This window comes from Mus musculus, chromosome 4, assembly GCF_000001635.26.
Source record: "Mus musculus strain C57BL/6J chromosome 4, GRCm38.p6 C57BL/6J".
In the NCBI taxonomy this organism is placed as follows: domain Eukaryota; kingdom Metazoa; phylum Chordata; class Mammalia; order Rodentia; family Muridae; genus Mus; species Mus musculus.
In genome coordinates, this window is record NC_000070.6 from 86975087 (window position 1) to 86992214 (window position 17128).

The 17128-nt window shown below is 40.8% G+C and overlaps 1 protein-coding gene across 13 annotated transcripts in view; it reads right to left on the reverse strand.

Annotated features, from left to right (window-relative positions):
* Window positions 1-8037: 8037 nt before the first annotated feature.
* Window positions 8038-17128, reverse strand: part of Slc24a2 (solute carrier family 24 (sodium/potassium/calcium exchanger), member 2) — a 247529-nt gene continuing 238438 nt past the window's right edge. For all 13 annotated transcript variants that reach the window (XM_006538349.3, XM_017320436.2, XM_006538347.4 and 10 more), the window contains one exon: window positions 8038-16507. In XM_006538349.3, coding sequence (XP_006538412.1) covers window positions 16258-16507 — 250 coding nt within the window. In that variant the 3' untranslated portion in view covers window positions 8038-16257. The remainder of the gene's footprint in view (window positions 16508-17128) is intronic.

A 17128-nucleotide genomic window follows, 5' to 3' on the forward strand; every position in this document is an offset into this window, starting at 1 on the left:
ACTGGATGTAGTTTATAGACTGGTGACCTTTATAGCTATTTGTATGACTTGAGACCACATCAGATCCTTCTCCAGACCCTTAAAATATCACATGTAGTCAAACTGTAGAACTTGCCTTTCTAAAAGAGGTCACATGTACTTTACAAAACGTTTCAATGTAGTCATGCCTTAAGCTTTATTGTGTACAAAGGATTGAATACATTATCACCAGAAAACTTTTTTCCCCCAAACTATGCTGTATTTAAATATGCCTAAAACAAAATGCTCATGTCTTGAAGTTTGAACTAACTCTGGCTACTGAGCAGTGTTGAATTGAACTTCCTTCTTGACTCACAAGGATCAACACTCTGTTGACTGTGGTATTTGCAAAGAACATCCCCCACCTTAATTCCCAGCCAAGAATCTGAGACTAGATTGGTCATGAGCCTAGAGAGAAATCTACTATTTTTTTCTGCTAATAGAACATGGATATCAAAAACCCCTAATGATACATACTGCTAAAACCATAGAGCAAGAACATTGCTCAACCCTCATCAGAGAGGCTCCTTCTTACAGTAGATGGCAATTAACCCAGAGATCCATAACTGGATAACGTGCAGAGAGTGAGAGACTCTGGATCACTCATCCCTAAGGTTATATCTTTGTCAAGCTCCTCCCCTGGAGGCTCAGGGATCTACGCAGAAGAGGAGGTGAAAGGATTATAAGAACTAGAGGTGGTGTTGAATGACGCAGGAAGCAGCATCTGCCAGACACAAGCGGGCTGATATACATATGAACTCACAGAGCCTATGGAATCATGTATAAGACTGCACAGGTTCAATCCAGACAGGGTCCCAGCACTGAGAGTGGGAAGTGGACATGGGTTCCCACCCCTAACCAAGACACTATTTTCAGTTGATACCTGATGGCAAAAGAAAGAAAGTTTTCTACAATGGAGTGCCACTGGGTATATCAGTCACATTCCAGGGCAGCCCCTATGCCCAGGAATAGTTGGTCAATACAAAATAGACTTTGTGTATGTGTGTGTGTGTGCTTTTTGTTTTGTTTTGGTTTCTTTGCCTTATTTGTTTTCTGTTTGTTTTGATTATCACTTTTTGCTAGGGTTGGGGGAGAGAGGGCATACATGAAGTTGGGTGATCAGAGACTTGTGAAGATCCTGGAGAAGTTGGGGGAGGTAGAAGAGTATGATTAACATATACTGTATAAAATTTAATAGCTAAAAGGATGTAATTTTAAATATAAAGGCAGCTTTATTTGGAATTAAAATCACATGCACCCTCAGACAGTTAAATTATAGAAGGACCTAATCTTCCTACCTCAATGTCTCCAAAGGCTTGGACTCCATTTGTCAGGAGAGACATACTTTTTAAGAGGTGATACACAGAGAAGAATATATTGCTAAGAAATCCCTCAGGGCCCCTTCCCACGAAGGCTCTGGAGCATATTTTATGATCTAGATCTTGGTGGGCATTTGAACACATGCTATATGTGAGGCAATCAGAACTGACAAATTAAGAGACTGGAAAAGTTGCGTAGTCTCAAGAACAGAATAATAATGATAGCCGTCATCATCACCAAATCATTATTCTGCGCACAGCACAGCCATACACATGTAATTCAAACATCCTGGAAAAAAAGAAAAAAATCATATTCCCAGACTGTAGCAGAAAGCAGTGTGCCCAGGTAACTTAACTCCAAAGCTGGTGCTCTTACGTGCCTCACTGAACTATTATTATCTTTAAACCAGGCTCCATGAACAAATACATTAGGAGGACAGAGTTTTGTGTTTCTGTATGAAAGACTTTCTATTAGCCAGAGATATCCAGAATCTTCCATAGGAGATGAAGAGGGCATATCCAGCAATGGCCAGAGCTATTTGTGAAGCATCCAGTAGGTGTTAAACTTCTAGTGGGCAAATGGAGAAAATTATTCTAGACCTTTCCAGCTGAAGATTTGGGAGAATATTTTATAAACTCAGAAAGCTCAGCATTCAGCACTTTCTTTCTGAACCGTATCTTGCCGTATACCAGCGAATATATTCATTTCTCTATGTGACATACTGTATCTTGCCGTATACCAGCGAATATATTCATTTCTCTATGTGACATGCCACTCTGAATACAGTAGCAAAGGGAGAAATGCCCAGGTAGCTACTTTCTTCTCTTCTACAAGTTTTGCATGTCATGACATAGCCGATGCGAAATCAGTTGTTTGAGGCTCAGGGATGATTGTGGGAGATGGGGCAGAAAAGAGTGTAAGAAGTGGTGGAAACCTTATTCTCTGAAAATAACAGGGCAGCCGAATGTAATCATCCACAGCTGTTGTCACAAAATGGGCACAGCCTGAGCAAGCCTGTGCCAGAGCGAACTTCAGCATGGACAGGGGAGGCAGGCACAGGACACCACTCGGCAGATGTGGCTCTATTGGCAATTGTTATCTGCTTGGAGAGGGAGAGGCAGTAGTAGACCATGATCCAGGGAAAGACCACACACCCATGAATATTTGGACAGGATAAATGTGTCTTGTAAGATTTAAAAAAAAAATGTACACAAAGTTCTATGGATAATGAAGGGGGCTGGGTAAGAAAAGAGGTGGGGGAAAGCGTGACTATGATCAAAATATGTTATATGAAGCTCACAAAGAAGTAATAATTGCTGCAATAGAAATTTAAAAGTGAATTACATCTTTCGGGGGATGTAAGGACTATGTTTAGGGTCAGGAGGTCTTATTAAGCAAGTTTATCAACAAGTACAACATCTTATATATAGTTTATACAGGGAAAAGTTGGACAGAGTCAGCAGAAAGCTACCATGCAATGGGGCCAAGTGAGCATAAGCTAATCAAACAATGTTGCACAAAGGGAATACAAGATATCTCAGAGGCCCTGGGGGCTGACATCTCCAGTCTCTTCATGGGGAAAAATAAATGTTAACTCCTTTGGTACCCTGGCTCCAGCCCCAGATGAGACCTTTCCAAGTCTATCCCTGGGCTAAGGCACAAAAACCAGTGTTCCTTTTGTCCATTCATCAAGGCTTCTGAGAAAGCTTTGAAATAGCCTTGCTCCCAACCAACAAAAGGCTTTGCATGAACAAAGAACTGTGATATACTTTTATAAATCTTGCTGGGAGGGTTAGCCCACACCTTCCTCTCCTCTCAGTTTTATGCCCTTTCCAAATGAGTTGATATAAATGAGGATGCCATTTTATTTGAATGCTAAGAACTGCAAAGATCCACCTTGAGCCATGAAGTTAGAGAAGCTGGAAGCTGCCTTGGTACCACTCTCCCTCTAGGGATGGCAGCAGCCACTTCTCTTGTTGCCGTGACCATACACTTGACAAGAGGCAGTTTAAGGGAGAAAGGGTTTGAGGGTAAAGTCTGAAAAAGAGAAATAAAAAGGAAAGGAAAGGGCATGATTCTTCTAGGTATAGTGGAGGAGAAAGTTTATCTACAATAAACTTCTCAGAGGATTTACTCCTGAGGCTGACTCCAAAGGGATCAAGAAATATTCAGGGATTAAGGGGAAGTATGTAGAATATTGACTGAATTTTGTGATTTAGATCTGTTGGGAATGAATTCTGGAGATTCGAAAAGAGCTTAGGTATTTGTTCACTATCTTTTGACTCCTTGGTTCCCTTCACAGGCCTTTGACAGTCACATAACACGAGTCAGGACAGTCTTGAGAAATTGACTTTGGAATCAGTTTTACGAGGCATGTTTAAATCCCAACTTTGTTTTTTTAAAAAAAGATGTATGTATGTATGTATGTATGTATGTATGTATTTAATGTATATGAGTACAGTGTTGCTGTCTTTAGCCACACCAGAAGAAGTCATTGGATCCCATTACAGATGGTTGTGAGCCACCATGTGGGTGCTAGGAATTGAATTAGGACCCCCTGGAAGTGCTCTTATCCACTGAGCATCTCGCTAGGTCCGCCCCCAAATTTGATTTTTTTTTAAAAAGTTCACATTTTAATACTGAAGACATTTTGTACACAGTGTTGAGACACATAATTTGTAGAAATTATTAGCATAAAAATAAAATTGACAGTTGCTAAAATAACTATGATGAAATATAGAGCCATAAAAATTATATGAAAGGGTTTTCTTTGTGTGTGTGTGTATGCGCGCACACACATGTGTGCATGTGTATATGCATGTGTGTATCCATGTGTGTGTGTTGTTGAAATTTAGTCCTGTAGGATATAACTGGGTTTTGTAGAAATGTGGATTTCAAGTAGCTTAAACTTGATAAAAACATTGATGTAGACACAAGCTCCTCACTTAGGCACAGGCTGAGTTTGCTCCTACTTTATTCTTTGTGTTTTTATTTTTCCCATTTTAAAATTTCCTAAGGGGAAAAAACCTCTCCCTTGTGAAAATGTCAATAAAATAAAAACAATGAGAAACAGTCTAACTGTATTCCATAAGGAATCGATGAAAGGCTTCACAGATTTATGACTACCTTGAAGTCAACATTGCAGAAAGTAGCTTGCCAATTTTTTTAAATACAAAGATAGACATAGAGCTTTTAAACATCATTGTGTTGAACACAGAATAAAAGTATCTCATTTCTAAGATGTGGGATTCATTTTGGGAGGCAAGGAGATGAAAGGAATGTAGGAATCAAGTTTTCTTTTTTTTTTTCTTTTAAGATTTATTTATTTATTATATATAATCACACTGTAACTGTCTTGAGACACACCAGAAGACGGCATCAAATCTCATTAAAGATAGTTGTGAGCCACCATGTGGTTGCTGGGATTTGAACTCAGGACCTCTGGAAGAGCAGTCAGTGCTCTTAACCGCTGAGCCATCTCTCTAGCCCCTCAAATTTTCCTTAAATGGGGTTATGCTTATTAGCTGTGTTGAAAATAAAAGGTTTTCATTCTTGCTCCAATGGGGAATCTAGCTACCAGGACATTGAAGATCTCACCTTGGAGGATGCCTCTGAGGATGTCCTGTCTCTCCATTTTAAGCTTGTAGAAATCTTCAGAGAGAATCAAGGATCTGTCCAGGGAGAAACCCAGAGACTCAGCAAAGTTTTCAACCAAGATTGTCTGATATTGGTTACAAGGGAGGAATCATCTCAAAGCTTAAGTTTCAGTATCTCCCGTTCACACAAGAGACCATTTGAGAAAATAATGCCAAACAGGTTTTCCTGCTTGATTTTTGTTGTTCTTTTGAGATAGGTTTTTACTCTGTAGCCCAGGCTGGCCTGGTATTCAGTATGTAGCCCAGGCTAGCTTTGAACTCATGGCAATACTCCCCCCTTATGCCTCTTAATTGATGGGCTTATAGGCCTGAACCACTACACTCAGATACCTACTTGAATATGTAAGTTTTCTAATGTTAGAAGGATATGGAGTTGTGCATGTATGTATGGGAGTTGGTTCTCAGTTATACAACATCCAAAGGGGCTACTAGGCAAGGACTGGCTGAAGTGCAGACATCTTGAGGTAGTGGACAGAATTATATCAAACAGAACAGTAGTGGTTCTCAACTGGGGCAATTTTATTCTACCTTTCTGATATTTTTAGTAGAAATTCGGCAATGTCTGAGCATTTTTAAAAAAATGAAACTGGTATTTATAGGGCAAAGCATCCCACAATGCACAGGATGGCACTTACCAGGCCATTTTCCAGCTTCAAATGTCAGTAGTGCCAATGCTGAAAATGATGAGATAGAGGTGTTGGAAAGAGGTTATAAGGCTCAGTTTATGTTTGGTAACATGGCATTGATATGGATATGTGGCATAAGTCAGATAAAACATGGTTGATACTGGACATGGGGGAAGAGGGCTATGACTCAACACAAAATGTCTGACACTGAATGTTCAGGCAACCCCAAGAACACAGTGATGTAATCTGTAGTATAACTACTTTTTTTTTTTTTTGACACTTTTGTAAGATTCTATAGAAATGTGGGTTTGAGGTCAGGTCCCTGGTCCCCTAGCCTCTGCCTTTGCCAGCCTGCTTATATACAGCTGTCTGTAGGCTTGTAGTATAGTGCAGACACAAAGTCGTTAGTAGCAAGTTTGGAACTGTGGTCAGAATAAAAAGGTAGGAAAAGAATAAAGAATCCTATGAAGCCGGGTGTGGTGGTGCACGCCTTTAATCCCAGTACTGGGGAGGCAGAGGCAGGTAGATTTCTGAGTTCAAGGCCAGCCTGGTCTACATAGTGAGTTCCAGGACAGCCAGGGATACACAGAGAAACCCTGTCTTGACCCCCCCCCAAAAAAAAAAACCAAACAAGCAAAAAAACCAAACCCAAAACAACAACAACAAAAGAATAAAAAGAATCCTATGAAACAATATAATCCTATGTGATATATATATACATATATATGTATATGTGTGTGTATATGTATGTACACACACACATACATACATACATGTACATGTATGTGCATCACCTTGTGGTTTAGAAATCAATTTTATAATCACATATATCTATCTACCTACCTACCTATTTATCATCTATCTATCTATCTATCTATCTATCTATCTATCTATCTATCTATCATATATCTAGTTAATCATCTATCAATAATCTAGCTATATCTATCTATCATCTATCTACTATCATTTATCGACTATCAATCATCTATCATCTATCTATTTATCATCTATCTATCTATCTATCTATCTACCTATTATCTACCTATTATCTATCTATCATCTATCTATCTATCTATCTATCTATCTATCTATCTATCTACCTACCTATTATCTATCTATCTATCTATCTATCTATCTATCTATCTATCATCTATCTATCTATTATCTATCTATCTATCTATCTATCTATCTATCTATCTATCTATCCACTATCTGCTGTAAACCCAGGTGGGACTGCTGAATTCACTGACCCAAGTGAGGGGACAGGGACTTTAATAGAAAACCCAGCAATGCCAACAGGAACACGGTCAGTAGATGTCAAAACTAAGCTGACACTGATAAGTGTAATCCAGGTAAGGAGAAGGCACCATGGGCAATGAGAGGGATCTGGGCTTAGAGTCAAGAGTGCAGCACCACCAGCTGTGGTTCCAGTAGACCCATCCTGGCAGTGTTTGGGATGCCAGGACCTTTGTGTTAGGTCAGGAGGTTGAATCTCTAGACGGTGAATGAGGGGTGTGACTCAGTTATCTTACCTGCTCCAAGATGGCAGATCTGCTCATTGTTGTGCTTATTGTGTGACTTTTCAAAGCCTGGGAAGATGCTATAAAAATGTGGAGATGACAAAAGAATCCAAGTTCATAAAATCCACACTGGTGTGGTTTAGGAACCAGTTTTATTATTATTGGGGTTTTTTACTCCAATATTTTTATTTCAAAGTGTTTGAAAGAAATTCAACACAGTGGACAATCTCATTAAAATGTGAAATGTGTAATTATGTCTAGACTCATGACTTTTAAAGGTAAGCGTTGACTTTAATACTGTCAACAGTATTAAAATTCTCATGATAATCCAGTTTAGTACAACCCTTCAGTTTGATTTGTTGTAAGAATTGCTTGTGACATAGTTAGATTTTGCTATTTTGGTTTGTAAATCTATCCAGTTTTTGAGGCATCTGAGAGGAACAGATGTGTAGATCAAATGCTGGAGAGAGTTCAATAACTCAACTCATAAGTTAACCATTTAAATATAAGTCAATTAGTCATATTCAAATGAAAAGGTGACCATATATATTTATATAAAAACATTCAATTTATCACAACATCTATTTTTCCAGCCTTTTTAGGATAAGGTCTCACATCCCTGAACTAGCTTTGAATTTAGTATGTAGCCAAGGACGACCCCGAGGTCCTGCTCCTCATGCCTCCACTTTCCCAGTATTGAGATCACAGATGAATATCACAATTTTTTTCCTGTTTTTCATAATAAGATGTGCAAACTGACCTCAGAAATGGGTAACAGTGGTTTTTAATATATCTAATTAAAACCTCATTTCATAGGCATAGATTTCTTAGTGAACAAATGACCCCCATGCCCACCCCCACAAAAACAAACAAACAAACAAAAAACAACCCACACTCTTTTTGGAGTCAATTGTTTTATTATTATTACTTTTACACTGAGGAGACTTAGTTACATAAAGTGTATTCAGTAAGTTATCAGCAGTATAAGCACAAGGATGCAGACAGTGGAACATGGAAGGAAACCCTTTACCAGAGTGAGACCACGTGACCCAAGCACACCACTCCAAACAGCCTATGTACAGTTTGCCATCCGAATTCCAGTTATGTACAGACAGAGTCACAGAGTAAATGACACGGAGTCGCTGTACGTCTAGCCAGCCAGAGAAAACTGCTCACAACAAACACAAAATGACGAAGATGACTTTAAAGTGCACCCCCCCCGGAGTCTGGAGGGGTGAAGACAGGGCCTAGGATACTTCTTTAGAGTGCAGGCAAACAAAGGCCGTGTGAGACCCAGACCGCCCCTAAAAAGATCCTTCACAAAAATGGCATTCCGATAAGTTTTGGTCTTTCTAAAATATATTCATTTAAAAATTCTAAAAGCTGTTTTATTCTTTTGATTGGTATAGTTACTGTACATATTTATGGTGTGCATATCATGACCAAATCTGGGTCATAGGTTCTGGTTGGCAGGAATTGATTATGTAACCCCAAACAGAAGATCTTGGGCACAGTTTTATACTTATAAATGACCCATTTAAAAGGCAGGTTATACCTTGTAGGGTATATATCTATGTTAGGATCAACATTAATAATATTTCTGTCTTAAAAATATATAACTTATCTTTTGTGCCAGCAGTGCTTCATCAAACTAAGAAGATAGTGTTTTGTTTTTGTTTTGTTTTTGTTTTTTGTTTTGATTTGTTTTTTTTGAGACAGGGTCTCATGTAGCCAAAGCTGACCAGGATCTTCCAATCCTCCTGCCTCTACTTCCTCACTTCTCGGATTGCAGGTGTGCCATTATGCCTGGTTTGCGAGTCATATATGTTTTCATGCACCTCTCTGTGTCTGCATTGTGAAGATGGAAGCTGTTGCTATTGAGACTTGGAAGAACAAGGTTAGGTACAGGGATCAAGGTGGACTCTGCCGAATTCAACAGAAGCTCTGATGGACGGTCTGACTTTTTGAGGACCTTGGGCCTCCACACAGCCTGTGATAGAGGAATGTCACTGACTCTGCATTCAGATATTTTTCTTTAGGACAAGTTGTCTGTTCAAGCCTAAGATTATTGATGGGGTTGTTCTATTTAATACTGGGGCTTACATAGATGACCTAGCTACCCTGCTGTGGTGGATTGTTCTAGGCTATTATGTGCCCTTTAGTAATCTTCTCAGCTATCACTCTGATTGCATTACAAAGTGAAATATTAAGGGTTTTAGTCTTGAGAGCTTCTGTCCATATCTATACATGAACAGCTCACCATCCTCAGTCAGAAACTGTTTTGATAGAAAAGGAAATTGATCACCCAGTCCACCATGAAGTCCATTGCTTTTGCTTGTCCTCCCAGTGATGTATACAAATATAGGTATAAGATATTATTGACAGGTTATATATCTGCTTGCCATTTTTATAAGGGAACTTCTTAGACACATCATATATTTATATAAAAACACAAGTACATTCTAATATTTTCAGGCATGTTAGCTAATCATCCACTCCAATATCCACATGGGTGAATCTTACTTAACATAACAAATGGATTCCTGTAAAATAATCTAGGATTTTTAAAAGGAAATATTTTCAGTGCAACAGTGGAACTTGCTATTTAAAGAAACCATGCAACTAGCTGCTTTGGAAATGAAGAATTCTTTCATGAAATGAATAATTTCTTTGATTTTCAAAGTTTGATTAAACTACACACCTAAAATTTTTTAGTTGATTAGGATTGTCTAGAACAGTAGTTTAAGTAATAAAAACAGAACAGATAAACTTCATTTTACAACGAACAACACACAGAATGACCCGTGGACTGTTTATTGACTATATCCAGAAGCCCTGAATATATGCATTATTGGTATTTTATGGCTTTAATTAAGACAATAGTCTCTTATGAAATACTATAAAGTGCAATATTAAAAAAATTAAAAAAGCCAAAAGGCATCCTTTGTCCTTCAGTTTTATCCTGATGGTAAGAGTTGGAGAGTCATTGAGTTAACTGGCAAGGAATTTTCTGCCCTTAATTAGCGCATGCAATTTCATCCTGGAAATGGTATTTCACTTTTCTCTTGTTTGTGTGTATGTAACATTATTTAAGAAATTTAGTATCTCTTTTGGCTAGCTGGGTGTTTTAGAGACCTGTCAGTGTTCAAGGTCTTCATTTTTTATATCTCTATTATGTTGAAACTGCAACCAAAGAGAAAATTCCCATCCCAAAACAGCAGGAAGTGACCTTACTGTTTCTAGGAACCTACTGCACGAGGAAGTAGAGACTCCATGGGACTCATAACAAGGGTCTCTCCAGTCCTTTCTCTGACTTCCCATTTGAAATGTTTTCCTCCCAGGATCAATGTAGGCAAGCACACACACAGAGTCTTGGAGCAATTTGATGTGGCTCCTTTCCCGTTTCCCTTTTGACTATATGGAACAAAGAAGATGCAAGATACAAAAAGAGCTGCAACCTTGACCTCACTGGCCCTCTATGATAATGCTGTGCCCAGTGCTCATCTTGACACCAGACAACCAACTCCCATTGGATCCGTATTCAAGTCTACTGGTCCTTGGAAGGTATTTGCACTACTGTGCACCTCTGTGGTTACAGATTCTGCCTGCCATCCAACAGCAATTAGAGTGCACTTCTTCAAGGATTAGTCATCCACAGGGAAGTGTGGTTGGGGGTAAAGGCCTAGAACTTTTGAATATTTACACTGTGACAATAGCAGGAAGAAAAGGAAGAGGAGAGAAAGGAGATGGAGGAAGAGGAGAAGGAAGAAGAAAACACCTAAACAAATGAACACAAATTCAAGGATGCTTCTGATGAAAATAGGTACAGGGTCCTACAGTGGCAACTTTTAACCATGTCATGGATAAAGATCAAAAAGTGTTCAAAAGCAGTTGACTTCTGCCACAAAGGAAACACAGAAAAGCAAAGCAAAGCAAAGCAAACAAATAAAAAAAGTCATCAGCTGTGGGGTCTTAGTTGGATGGACTCTTCTGGCAGCGTCAAACATTGACCTTGGTTACACTAGGAACTTTTTGCTGATATCCCATGGTGACTTATGATCAGTGGTCCTTTGTACTTTAGCAACCAGCAACAGATTCTCCCAGTGGAATCAGTCTCTGGTGGGAGCCCATGCAAGTCCACAGCATTCCTTCATCCTTAGGTACTTATTAATTTTCTAGCCCAGCCCATCAGTCTCTCAGGAAAAGTGCTTTGGCTTAGGCACCACGCTTCTCCATTCAGTCCCTCATTGTACAATAATTTGAGCCCATGTGCCTAAACTTTCAGGACTGCGTTGATCTCTCAAAGCCTGGCTAGGTCATGCATTTGTTTATCCTTTTGTTTGTCCTTTGTGTGGCCCTTTCTCCCACCCTTTCTTAAGAAAAGACTCACAAACAAGATTAAAGACTTTGGTGCCATTTAGGTAGTCTAAAGCGAGGTTGATTGTCTATGTGTGAGAAAGGCATGTGGATGCATGCTGTCTGGGCAGTCTACATGGGAAGCAAGCTACTTCCAGATGTAGCGAACATGAGCACATCTGTGATTGCACAGAGGTCTATGTCCTCCTTGTTGCGGCAACCACAGCCTCTGTGGACCCAAAGTGCCAAGTGATATGAGAGAAATAGCTCGAAGGTGCAATAATATGTATTTGATCTGAGCTGGCTGTATTTCCTTTATTGCTTTTCTTAGCTATATATTTCAAAGAATACGAAGCTGTGAGATTAAAAAGGACCACAAAGATCCAAAGGCAGTAAACTGAACTCAGACAGACACTGGGGCAAGGCACAGGTACCTTTCTTTCCTGAGTCCTTCTTGACATGTGCTTTTCAAATAAATGTAGAATATGTATAGACTCTAGTAACTGTTTAAAAATGTCTGTTATTCATAACCATTTTAAACACCATAAATATATTTGGTTGCTTTCTTAGGAATCCTATTATAAATAAATTATCTTCTCTTTCCCCCTCCCCCTTTGAGTTTTAAATTTTTCTACCAACTCTCTCTTAATGGGAAGACCTTGTCTGCTAATTGAAAAGAATGTTGTGAGAGGCATGGGAATTGAGGATGACAGCTTAAAAATTATTAGGCCAAGTGAATACATTAAGAGTAGGTGTTAGTTTCTATAGAATGCTTTTTCTGGAACAGACCTGCTGTCTGTAACTTGCTACTTGTTGGAGTCCCAATCTTTCTGGGTGCAAGGAAGAATAGAATTTGTGTGTGTGCCCGAGTGCTCAAGTGTGTGTGCATGTGTGTTTGTATTAAAGCACACCGAAATTCTCTGAAATGCTTCATTCAGACAGGCATCAAACCCTATCAAATGCTTCAGTGCAATTCTCTCAATAGAATACTTTAAATTCCATCTCCCTCTCTGACTGGCCAGTAGGTCTAACAGTTGCCTCTCCTGTGATCAACTTTCTGTTAAGGTGGTCTGGGTGTGGATAACCTTCTTTTACACACACTATCTTACTTCATCTCAAGTCACAGAGGCATTTAAAAGATGTGGGAATTGGCGGTGTAGGGGAGTTGGCCAACTCTCTCTGGTCAGGAGTAGATATATATTAATGTCACCAAAAATCTAATCACGGAGGCAGCTGTGTTTTGCTGAAAGGCCTCCAAACTACCTGACTCATGTCTTCCCTATGAAATAATTTCTAATGGCCCCTGTCAGAGGCCTTTGAAAAAGCATTTTCCTTGACTATGAGATGGTCCTTGTCTCTTTTTATGACACCCGAGTGAGGCTTCAGATATTCTGCATCATCTGCCGAGCTGATGAATAACCCCATCTCTGAGCCTCTGCGCATGGACTCTGCCCTGCTGACTCTCCCTGGCATGTTTAGGTCCTGGGAAGTTGAATAACACCATTAATCTGATGCTTCATCCCATCAGAGACTGGCCAGGTCCAGAGGGCAGGTGGATGTGTCATGGACACTCTCAAATTCGAATCTAGGAGTTTCTATTTTAGATTCCTTGGTCTGAACTAAGTTTCTCTCCTGTTTCAGGGTTGCCTAAGGCTATAGGAGAGATGACAGCAAGCAAGACTGGCTTGGTTTTTCTCTGAGTACCAAATTTCCCATTTGGGTACAATTACTTTATTTTAGGATGAGTGGTAAAATTTTGGCTTGAACTTTTGATAGTATTTCATACCCTGCTCCGGAGAAGCAAAGAGACAGCGGTCTCATATTCTTCTCCCATGCCTCTTGTTGCATATTTTTACTTCTCTGAAAGCAACAGGGACACTGCTGCCCATTCCCTACATTCTGTGGGTTGAAGTGTTTGAATGGTATGCGAGTGTTTGTGTGTATATGTGCACAGAATAAAAAAAATAACCCTTTTGTTCAAAAATGTTCACTTTGGTCAGTGTGCATGAGTTTCCTCTTCCTTGACTGTCAAATCTGATGCTCTTTGCTTTGGGATTCCAAGTGTGATCGGACCAGTAGGGTGATGCCACCCTTGATATTGTCTGTCAGCAGACCCAGTAGACTTGCACACACTGCCATGCAAGAAAGAAATTGGAGATGACCTAAGTCTATCCTGTAGGAAGCAGTTTTACAACGATGTGAATGATTCCAGGACAACATATGGCCACATAGCCACACACTCCTCAGACAAGGCAGCAAGGGCTAGCAGCAGATAGGTGGTGCCTGCACCTCTCAGGGAGGGGGGACACCATGGAAGTGGGAGCTGGCTTTGGGAATGTTGTCTTCTCAAAGCAACTTTTGTTCAGGACCACAACTCTTCCTCAAAGCAGAACTCCTAGCTCTGAGGCCCCTGGAGTGCTTCCTGGCTTCCTGGTGAGGAGGGGACAGTAATGATGGGAGAAGACATTCTCTGACCTTTCTTACTTTACAGTCTATTTGCAGTTGGTTTTTAAAAAAATTATCCGTTTTCAGCAATAAACCAACCAGAAATCAGAATGTATCCAACAATCGTCCTGCTCTCATCTGAGCAGCCAGGACAAGAATCTGAGATTTTTAAAACTGAAAACTCACTTTTCCTTTGCCATTCTCTGTAAGGAAGCAACCCAGATACTTGCCCCATACAAAGTCCAACCCTTGATAAATGGGGCATGGATTTCTCTTTCACCATTGAAATCCCAACTCTGCATTGTTGGAGAGACTTGAAAGCCAGTTTCTTAGGCAGCAGACCTTTTTATTTCTTGTGTCCTCAGGGGGCCTCCACTTTGAAGTGCCTTTTGCTTAAGAGTGAAGAGAGGTAATGGGCTTGCTCTGCCTGCTGTTGCCCTGCTCTGTAAATGGAGGGTTTGTAGATGGAATGCTGAACTTCAGCTGCAGTATTGGGTTACCAGACCTTTTAAATTCAGCTTTGAGTTCTGCATCCTGCCTGCGTCCCTGTGTTAAGGGGTGTTCACAACAGTCAGAATAGGCATAGTGCCAGATCAGGGCATGAATACGCGGCGACATTCTCCGTGCATGATGTGTGCCAATTTACACTCGGGGTCACTCTCTCTTCACTTTTTCAGTTGATTTTAGGGAGAAAGTATGGTTTAGGGAAATGAAAAACCCTGCATATTTTTTTCAATGTAATTTGCTGCCAGCCAGTCCCATTTTCTACTGAAATAAACCTTGTAGAAGTCATACAAGATGTCAGACAGAGCTTGAGGACACTCAGTGAATGAGATGACCCCATGTGAAGCTGAGCAAGATATCAGAGTGACTGCTTCCAAGTAGCGTAAAGAAACGATGGAACATGTACTGTCTCCACTGTGCTTGGAATGCTAAAGTTCCAGATGGGGTTATGATGGGAGGCAGGATACAGATGTTGTACGGATCTACAGACCAAATCCATGACACAGGACTTGGAAACTGTTCTGGGGTGGGGGTGGGGGGTGGGGGCCTCTGCAAACAAACCTGAACAGCCTCAACCAAACACTGCCAGTCTTTAGTTTAGATCTCCTGGGAATGATCTGTAGACACTGCAGCCCTTTGTGACTGCACTGAAAAATGCTCTAAGGAGCTATGCCCTTATGTTCCCATTGGGTGGCAACCCCCACTGAGCACCTCTGCTGGACGGTGATTTTCAGCACACATCTCAGCGCTCTTGGCAGGACTTTGGACTGTGTGGGAGCCCTTGGCATTAAAACATGTCAGATGACAATCATGGCTAAGATTGCCCTTGTTCTTTTGATGATAATGGGCCGTGCACTGGAACATGATAGGTTCAGTTTCTATAATTTTTGCTGTCCTAGAAAAGCACTAATTTTGTTTTTCATTCATACCATCTACTTGCATGCTGGGGCATTACAAGAAAACAAACCAAACCAAAACTGCCCAACCCTCAGCAGACACCTCTCCTTGTCACCCAGTCTGAATGTCATCTGTCTTATGGAGTCCCGAGGGTCTCAGAGCACCCCAGTGGGGAGGAGCCAGGTGATTCTTTTTGGCTTGTGAGAGTATTTTAGAGGTTCTAACTGGGGCTCCTACAGACTCCCTCTATTAAGCTCTCCTTCTGCAAAGAATTTCACTAAACTCAGTGTATCCGAAGCAGGCTAGAGACCACAGCAAAGAGCGCTTTGCCTACCGATTCTGTTAATTCAGCTTTTGCACTTGAGGGGCAAAGCACAAACTGAAGGTTGAAGGTTGATGCCCCTCTTCAAATAGGTACTATAAATATACTAGAGCTATCCCTGAAAAGATGCATTTGCACTTAAATATATGTTTTTTAATATATATATATTTTCTTTCTGTTTGTGTACAGTTATGTATTAATCTATAGGTATAGGAGAAGAGGTATAGTACAGAAACAGGCAAGATCTTTATGCTCATGTATATATATTTATAATATTTGTATTTATATGTATGCATAGCCTCTGTCCTCTATTGTGTCATCACAATGAACGTACCTCCGACCAGCGAGGAGTACCTGTCAGTGGTGATGGAGGTCCTCTTTGCCTCTTACACGGAGTCATTTCATCAGGCAAGGGCGAGGTGCCTGTGAAGTGAATGTCCCCATGGGAATCCATCCTTCCTCCAACCTTCCAAGGAGGGATACTTGCCTCCCAGGGCTGTGCACAAGCTGCCTCTTCTCAAGACTGCAAGGAGCCTGGAGCCCAGAGCCGGGAGGGACCATCCATGCTGTTGGTTTAAGATATGGCTTTTCCACTAGATGGAGACAGGGCACACGAGAACTTTGTCTTCCAGGAGGACGCTGACCACCAGGAACACGAAGTAGAGGCCAAACATGATGAAGCCGAGGATTTTGTTCATCCGCCATTTGCAGAGGGCGATGGAGAGAATGACAAAAAGCAACATGATGAAGAGAAGGACGATGGCACAGAAGAGGCCATTGCTGCTGACAGTCACTGGGCTGAATCTGTGGATGATGGTGTAGAGGAGCCAGGGCAGTGGGAGCCTGAGAGGAAGAGAAGCAGGCAGGAGAAGAGGGACAGGGAGCAGTCAAGTGAGGTGAAGAAGCACTAGAGGATGCCTGTCTATGCTTGAGGAGGGTGACATTTTAGGGTCTCTAGGACAAATGATTGGCTCAGGAAACTATGTAAAGAAGTGTGTGTGTGGGGGAACCCTTGGACACTTGACCAATTTCCTGACTCATTTGTTCTCTAGTGGACAACATCAAAGAGGTGCCTGCTACAGGTGACCTCTGAATTTGATTCAAATTAGTTTCTGTTTTCTTTCTAGAGGAGATTACAGCTTGCTCTCAGTCCTAAAAGGTGAACCAAAATTTGCATGGGGCGAGGGGAGATCAGGACATCAGAAAAAGGATACAGGCATGAGTGGTGAAAACGAAGAAGAGAGCCCCTAATTTTCAGAATGGAGACAGAGTAAGAAGGACCTAAAATGCCATAAGATTGTATGGTGGTAGTGGGGACCAAGGCACAATGTTGCAGTTTGAAGTTTATTCTGGGAAAGATATATGGTGATAACCATTTACTCAAAAAGGGTCTTGGGTGGGGCATAGTGGCACATGCTTTAATCCCAGAACTCAGGAGGCAGAGACCAGCTTGTCTCTGTAAGG